This window comes from Solanum stenotomum, chromosome 11 (genome assembly GCF_019186545.1).
Source record: "Solanum stenotomum isolate F172 chromosome 11, ASM1918654v1, whole genome shotgun sequence".
In the NCBI taxonomy this organism is placed as follows: Eukaryota; Viridiplantae; Streptophyta; class Magnoliopsida; order Solanales; family Solanaceae; genus Solanum; species Solanum stenotomum.
Genome location: NC_064292.1, coordinates 12,234,457 through 12,243,129, shown reverse-complemented (window position 1 = coordinate 12,243,129; position 8,673 = coordinate 12,234,457). Strand labels below are relative to the sequence as shown.

General features: G+C 36.1%; 2 protein-coding genes across 2 annotated transcripts; both read right to left on the bottom strand.

Moving 5' to 3' along the window:
- Window positions 1-879: 879 nt before the first annotated feature.
- LOC125845654 (uncharacterized) lies at window positions 880-3,680 on the bottom strand. The gene is made up of 3 exons (XM_049525201.1): window positions 3,502-3,680; window positions 3,171-3,378; window positions 880-2,526 (listed from the first exon to the last, which is right to left on the bottom strand). Exons 1-3 carry the CDS (start codon window positions 3,678-3,680, stop codon window positions 880-882), a joined length of 2,034 nt encoding a protein of 677 aa, XP_049381158.1.
- A 60-nt stretch (window positions 3,681-3,740) lies between these two features.
- On the bottom strand, window positions 3,741-4,409 carry LOC125845653 (uncharacterized). Its single transcript, XM_049525200.1, has one exon. The coding sequence runs from the start codon at window positions 4,407-4,409 to the stop codon at window positions 3,741-3,743; it is 669 nt and encodes a 222-aa protein (XP_049381157.1).
- Between the last annotated feature and the right edge of the window lie 4,264 nt (window positions 4,410-8,673).

Here is an 8,673-nt window from a genome sequence, read left to right as displayed (position 1 = left end):
CACCTTGTGTTGTCCTGGCCAGTCCCACCAGATTGTAATAAGTTGTTGCAAATGAACTCCTTCTAAGCTAATACCTGCACATGAAGCAAAGTGCTTCCATAGCTTTTGGGCTATGAGAGCTGTTAGAAAAAGGTGTTGTATAGTTTCCTCCTCGCCCACATTACAACAATGACATTTTGATACCACATTTACTCTAATTCTTTTGAGAACATCATCTGTGAGGATTCTTTGTCTCCAGACCCTCCAAAAAAAGAATGAGATTTTAAGAGGTAGCCCCTTGAGCCATATATTATTCATCCATTCATTCTCTGCTCTTTTCTTCCGAGCTAACTGAAAGGCTGATTTAATAGTGAAATCTCCTTGAGCATTTCCCATCCACCAAGCTTTATCTTGATCATCCATATTCATGGTGGGACTGATGTTGTCTAGTATACAATCTACCATATCATGGGACAATAGTTGACAGAGTCTTACTATATTCCATTGCACATTCAGGATCATCTTTTTAACCTCCATTTCCTCATCTACTCTTTGTGGTTCTATGTAATAAAGAGCACCTTGTTTTGTCCAGTTATCCATCCAAAAGTTGGCAGTACCTTCTTTCTGTTGCCACCATATTTCGTGTTCTACATCCTCCCTAACTCGTACCATATTCCTCTATGCATGTGATGCACCCCTATTATGAGCCAATATGGGGTGATGTTTTTTACAGTATTTGTTCCACATGAATGTGCTCCACAATGATTTCTGAGTTCTAAAAACCCACCACAATTTAGCAAAGAAAGCATTAGATGTATCAAAAAGGGATCTGAAGCCTAGACCTCATTCCTTCTTTGGATAGTACATCTCCAACCGTGCAACCCAATGTTTTCCTCTTACTCAAGCATAGTTACNCCAATACACTAATCTATAGTACAAAGTTGGTTTATATGCGCTTAGTTTTGTAATCATTTCCTGCCAGTTCTGAAAGCCTTCACATAACTTTGGGTACATCACTTTCAGTAGCATTTGGACAGTGTGTAGACATTGTCCCAGCAACCTCGAATATGACACCTCTTTCCCATGTTTTCGAGCATTTCTCCTCTTCCACAGCTCCCACATAATAATTGGTGGTATTGCCTTAAATATTTGCTTCACCTTGTGTTGTCCTGGCCAGTCCCACCAGATTGTAATAAGTTGTTGCAAATGAACTCCTTCTAAGCTAATACCTGCACATGAAGCAAAGTGCTTCCATAGCTTTTGGGCTATGGGAGCTGTTAGAAAAAGGTGTTGTATAGTTTCCTCCTCGCCCACATTACAACAATGACATTTTGATACCAAATTTACTCTCATTCTTTTGAGAACATCATCTGTGGGGATTCTTTGTCTCCTGACCCTCCAAAAAAAGAACGAGATTTTAAGAGGTAGCCCCTTGAGCCATATATTATTCATCCATTCTTTCTCTTCTCTTTTCTTTCGAGTTAACTCAAAAGCTGATTTAATAGTGAACTCTCCTTGAGCATTTCCCATCCACCAAGCTTTATCTTGATCATCCATATTCATGGTGGGACTGATGTTTTCCAGTATACAATCCACCATATCATGGGACAATAGTTGACGGAGTCTTGCTATATTCCATTGCCCATTCAAGATCATCTCTTTAACCTCTATTTCCTCATCTACTCCTTGTGGTTCTATGTAATAAAGAGCACCTTGTTTTGTCCAGTTATCCATCCAAAAGCTGGCAGTACCTTCTTTCTGTTGCCACCATATTTCGTGTTCTACATCCTCCCTAACTCGTACCATATTTCTCCATACATGTGATGCACCCTTGTTATGAGCCAATATGGGGTGATGTTTTTTGCAGTATTTGTTCCACATGAATGTGCTCCACAATGATTTCTGAGTTCTAAAAACCCACCACAGTTTAGCAAAGAGAGCATTTGATGTATCAAAAAGGGATCTAAAGCCTAGACCTCCTTCCTTCTTTGGATAGCACATCTCCGACCATGCAACCCAATGTTTTCCTCTTACTCCAGCATAGTTACCCCAAAAGAACTTAGCAAACATCTGATGAATTTGATCTATAATACCTTTTGGTGGGGACAGTGTTGATAGCATATAAATTGGTAAGGACTGCAGTACATGATTTATCAAAATGTATTTTCCACCAAATGACAAGAATTTGTTTTGCCATGAGAAAATTCTGGCAGCAACTTTCTTGAGTAACCCTTCAAAATAACATTTTTTCTTTCTTCCATAGTAAATAGGACAACCTAGATATGTGAATGGAAAGTTACCAGGCCTGATTCCAGTCAGCTTTCGCAACCTGACTGTTACAATTAAAGGAGTCTTTTCATGCAGGTAGAAAAAGCTCTTATCTTTGTTGACCATTTGTCCCGACACTCTTTCATAGTCCCTCAATACCTTCATCATTTGGATCACTGAATGCCTCTCCCCTGAATCGAACAAGATTGTGTCATCTGCATAGGCTAAGTGATTGATTTTAGGGTCCCATTTTGGCATTCCAAATCCTTTAAACGACTCCTGCTCATTAAGTTGATTGAGGCATCTTGATAACACCTCAACAACTATAATGAACAAGGTTGGTGACAGTGGGTCTTCTTGTTTTAGTCCTCTAGTTTAGTGGAAGAATCCATGGGACTGTCCATTTATCAATACTGGGTAATAATTAGCAGAAATCAACCTCCAAACCATATCAATTATCACTTCTGAGAAACCAAACTTTCGTAGAACTTTGGTTAAGAATACCCAAGCCACTCTATCATATGTTTTAGCCATATCCAACTTTACCACTACATTGACCTCTTTATTTCGTAGGTGAATATCCCGTATTATTTCTTGTACCAATAATACATTTTCTGTTATGCTTCTTCCTTTCACAAATCCTGATTGATTGGGTGAGATATTATTAGGCAACACTCTAACTATCCTTTCATGCAGCACTCTGGAAATCACCTTGTTTGTAAAATTGCTCAAATTGATAAGCCTTAAGTCTTTGAATTCCTGCACAAACTCCTTTTGGGGATCAACACAAGATTGGTATGTGTAATGAATTTGGGCAACTCCTGTCCACAAAATAGCACTTTGACTAATCTTGTCAAGTCCTCTCCTATTATATCCCAACAGTGTTGAAAAAATCTACGAGTGAAGCCATCCGGTCCACTCACACTGTCTCCATTTAAAGTAAAGACCACTTTTTTAACTTCCTCAATACTTGGAAGCTTAGTCATCTCCTCGTTCTGCTCATCTGTAACTAACTTTGGGATATTTTGTAGCATGTCATACTCCTGATTGTTGCCCTCTTCTGTGAATTGGTCTTGATAAAACTCAACTGCTGCATCGCCCGTTTTAATCTGATCAGAAACTTCAGTCCCTCTAATGTTTATAATGCGGTCTAGATGTAGATTATTTCTTCTCCCTCTTACATAAGAGTGAAAGAACTTCGTATTTCTACCCCCTTCCTTAAACCATTTCATGCCAGCCTTTTGTTTCTAGTACTCCTCTTTCACTACTAGATATTTCCTCAATTCTGCTTTGGCCTTGCTCAATTCACTTCTGTTAAAAGGAGTTGGTTGGAGTTCAAACTGCACTTCTTTTGCCTTGATTATATCTTCCAAAGTGGCTATCTTTTGGAAGATATCACCAAACGTGTCTTTACTCCATTTTGCTAATGCCATCTTAGTGTTCTTCAACTTGTCTTGAAATACTATAAACGGGCTCCCAAGTCTATCCGACTTCTAGTGCTGTCGAACCACCTCCTCAAAGCCTCTATGTTTAGTCCAGAAGTGTAGGAATCTGAAGGGCCTGATATGTGATTCCTCAGTAGTACTATAGCGCATATGTAGTGGGGCATGATTTGATCCCTGTCTCACAAGATGATGAACTTCACTAGACGGATACAAGTCTTGGAATTTTTGATTAACCAGGACCCTATCCAATCTCTTGAATATACATTCCTCTTCTACTCCTCCATTCCACCATGTGAACAAACTTCCTGAGAATTTTAGTTCTGACAAACCGCAATTGTTTATAAAATGAGCAAAGTCAGCTGCTTCAGATTGAGTAAAAGCTAACCCTCCTAGTTTATCTTCTTCCCTCAGAATCACATTGAAATCTCTTCCTATAACCCAAGAAATGTCTGAGTCGGCAGCTATGTGTTGTAAATCTTCCCATAGGTCTATTCTTTCCTCATGGCTACATTTAGCATATACTGCCAAAACCAATACAAAAGTGTTGTACCTAGTTAATTTTATTGTTAGCTGTTGAACCGAGTCTGCTACAATATGTCCTTCATAATCGTCATCCCAAAAAATCCAGATTTTGCTTGCCCTATTAACTAAGGCATTTCTGTAGCCCAGCTTTCTCCTATATTGTTCTAGTTCACTGGGATCCCTAAATGGTTCCATGATCGCTATATATTTGTAATGATGCCTTCATTGTAGATCATTAGTCGCTCAAAAGACTTTTGAGTGTTGACTGATCTTATATTCCAAAAAATTATTTTATCAATCATTGATTAATCACTACACTCCGATCCTTTTTACTCCTTGGTTTTACCTGTAAACGTATGATAGCTTTTTTACCTGTAAACGTATGATAGCTTTACCTTTCTTGAACTCTCGCTTCAAACTATTAACATGCCGAGGTGATAGGTCTCCAGCTCTGCTGATTTTTTGAATGTTTTCTTCCATCTCCTCATCCTCATCACACTCTGCATGTTGTTATTTTGATCTTCCAAGATCTCCCTCAAGGCTGCAGCTAGCTCTATAAATACTAGTTGTAGACCTGAAGGGGTATGCAATCCTTCCTCATCTTCTTCCAGTAATTGATATAGTTATTTTATTACACTATTTACATTAATTGATGTTTAATATTTAATTAATACGATAGATAAAATGTGATTTTAAAAAAATATTTATGTGAAAAATGATAATCAAAATGAAATTTAATTTTTAAATAATGAATAAGTAAAAAAAAAAATGAAAGTGGGTCCCTCCATATTCTTCAATGACATATTAAGAAAGTGGGACCGATCATATTTTTGAATGGCATGGTATAGTTTGTAGTTGAATAGAAAAAGGAGGACCGAGTTATTACTTAGGATCAAATAACAATGCAAAATATACTACTTTTTTAAGCAAGTTTATCTTGCAAATTTCTTAAAAAGACTTTAATACCCTTAAAGTTTAATTTAATACTAGAAAACTGACATGTTGAAATTGTCCTTTCCAATATAGTAAAAACTTATAGGTTTGGTTTCAAGAATATAAAGAACTTTATTATTGGTTTGACACGCCAGCCAAAAAATGTTATTGATTTGAACCCACGTTTGTGACAACATATCCTTGGAATTTTCTTAGTAATTACGTCGCAGTTCATTTTTATTTGTTCATATAAAATATTTTTGCATTGCCATCAGTAGATGAGGCTATTTCTATCTTAATCAAAATTTTCAGGTTTAAGCCGTGGATATAAAAAAATCTTGGCAGCGAGTAGGTTTGTTAAAAATTGAACCGAACCTGATAATCCGAATCAAAAATAAGTTATTGATTTATCAATAATGGGTTATTAGTTAAGATAATGGTTTTTATTTTCTTATTATCAGGTTATCAATTCCTAACGGTTTGAGATTTTTCTCAATGGGTTAATCGATAACCCGATAGTAAATGAAATAATTATATGTATACCATTTGGTATATAAAGTCCTTGACTTAGTGTTTAGTTTCATACTCTTATCTCTTTTTGTCTCAAGCTCTCGGTTATTCTAAAATTTGATAATGTTTGCTTTAAGGAAGTTGCAATTTGTCAACTCATGTGCATGGTTCATTTTGTTTGTCACCTTATTTCTAAGTGAATCTTAATTATTATTTTTGTGTAAAATCTTAATGCTTAAATCTATAAATCAATAAATGATAAGTCAATATCTTAATAGGTATATAACAGTTAGCATTTCTATAAATCAATAACGGATAAACTTCAAATCAAACCAAACCGATCATTATGCAGGGCTACCCCTTCTCTAAATGGGGCTCTATCCGGCGCTAATCCAGATTAGTCGGTCACCGATGTGGATATTAGAAACCAAACGAAATAATTAAATAAAATGTTTTAGCATCAAATTTTTCAATCTTAAAACAGAAGTAGGGGTCATTGACAAAAAAAAAGTTAATACACTTTGGTTGTTGTTGTGTCTCAGAGTCTTTTGACATACTAAATCTTGAATTAGTGAAAACTAGGATGATATTATTGGTGAGATCATCAATAACATGGCTCTCAGTCATTTAAAGTTGGAGTTTTCTGTTGGGAAGTAGGAGAACATATAATGTTGGGAAGTAGGAGAACATATAAAGTAGTTTTGATTATTGATAAAGTGAACATGGTTTACTACTTGTTGTCTTATGTGTACTCTATAAGGTGAAGAACCAGGTCCCCAAACATGAATGCGGACAACCTGTACAAATATGAGAGCTTGCGGCAAAGAAGAAAAATATTAAAGTGCAAAAATAAAGGAGCGTAAAAAGATATAAAGAAATAGTTGAAACAAAAGAGCAGAGAAGAAAAGAAATAAAGAAATAGCAATTCAAGTCAAGAAGGAAAGAGGTAAATATAAACAAGTTCTAGACAGGAAAGGAAAGAGGCAAGTTCAATAAGGAAAATGATTAGTTTTCTAGGGAAACAAATTTCTTTCCTTTATCAAAACAAATTCTATAAAAGGTTCAAGCCAAAGAAAGAAAAAATCATCTTTGCATAAACACAAATTGACAGAATTTTCCAACAAAGGTAGAGCGATATCTATTGCATATTCATGAAAGTCATTATCTTGAGAGCAATAGCCATTGGAGCAAAATTACAAGGCCTCATCACAACAACACTGGAACCAGGGTCATGAGTTGTGTTTTAGTATGAACTATTGAATGTTGAAGTCTGATCAATTAAAGGCTAGGTTTATTAGTCTTTGTTGATTTGTTCTAGGTTTATTATTGAGTTGTAACAATTCCTAGGTTGAAGAACAAGAGGTGGATTTGACTTCTTGAAGAGCAGTTAGTGAAGTTTGTAACAAGAAACGAGTATGACTTCTAGGACAGTGAGTTTGTGAGAATTGTAACAAGAAGTGGGTTTGACTTCTTGGAGAGTAGAGTTTGAGAGAAAGTGTGAGAGAATAGTAACAAGAAGTGGGTTTGACTTCTTGGAGTGTAGAGTATTCGATTATAGTTAATTGTTGAAGAGTAAAGGCTCCTGAGTTAATTCCTTTTGATTGTTGAGTTATAATCTTGAAGTGTTCTTGAAATTAACAAAATCATTGTGTGGTTTTTCCCTTCCTTGAGGGAGGAAGGGTTCCACGATAAAATCATTGTTTTATTGTGTCACGTTGTTATCAAGCCAAACAAATAATAATCTGGTTCTCGTTTAGGTGGTAAGGTTTCTTTCAATTGGTATCAAAGCAGATATTTTCATTAAAAGATTCACATCTTGAAAAGGATTAATGGCTACACCACAAGAAGGAGTTTTTCAAACTCAGCCACCACTGTTCAATGGAAAGTGTTATGGATGGTGGAAGAACCGGATGATGGATCACTTGATAGGAGAAAATCCAGACATGTGGGGAGTCTTGTTGGACGCTCCAACCATACCAATGAAGAATGGAACTGATGGAACCACTCAGGTACCAAAGGATAGGAAAGAATGGAATGTTGCGGATAAACTTGCAATTCAGAACAATGCTAAAACCAAAAAGATCTTGATATATGGGATAGGTCCAGATGAAAACTCTACAAACTGCGCATGAAGGAACAACTCAGGTAAAGAAGTCTAAAATTGATAATTTAAACATACAATACAAATTGTTTTGAATGCCAAAAGGTGAAAGAATCCAAGATATGCATACCAAGTTCACTACAATTATTAATGAAATCTACTCACTAGGAGAAATAATACCCAATTGTAAGGTCGTCAGAAAACTTTTTAGTATTATTCCAAAGTCTTGGGAAAGCAAAGTAGAAGCTATTACTGAAGCACATGATCTATATACACTAACTATGGATGAACTCATTGGAAATCTCATGATCTATGAACTCAAGAAAAACAAAGAAAAGGAAATCAAAGGAAAGAGAAAAAAGAAGAACCTGGTTCTGAAGGCCACAACACCTGAAGATTTTAAGGAAGAAAATATCGCACTAATCTCTAAGAGGTTCTCTAGAATGTTAAAGAGAGGACAAGTGTTTCAAAGGAGGAACTCTCAAGAAACAACTGAAAATCAAAGAGAACGGGTCTGTCACAACTGTGGAAGTTCAGGTCACACTATCAAGTATTTTCTACTATGGGCTCTAGAGCATAAGACAAATGGATCATAGAAAGCAAAAGAGACCAAGAATGATAAGTATATTCTCACAAACAGACGAAAAACTAATCAAGAAGCAGATCTCTCAATGAAAAAAGCATTTGCCGCGATGGGAAACTTATCAAAAGAAAAGTCTGAGGATGGTGGATTCAAAAATCGGCCATTGCTTGCAATAGAGAAAACAAATAAATATGACTTTCTTGCACTAGTCGCCATAACCGAACCAGATGAGGAAAGAAAAACCCGTCAATCACAAGAAACAATGCAGGCACTAATGGCTGGAACAGGTTCTGATAAAGATGAAGAGAAGGAAAAACAACCAGAGGTAAATT

What these genes read in the sequence shown, in the direction of transcription:
- LOC125845653 (XM_049525200.1), bottom strand. Translation starts at nt 4,409, where the DNA reads ATGGAACCATTTAGGGATCCCAGTGAACTAGAACAATATAGGAGAAAG.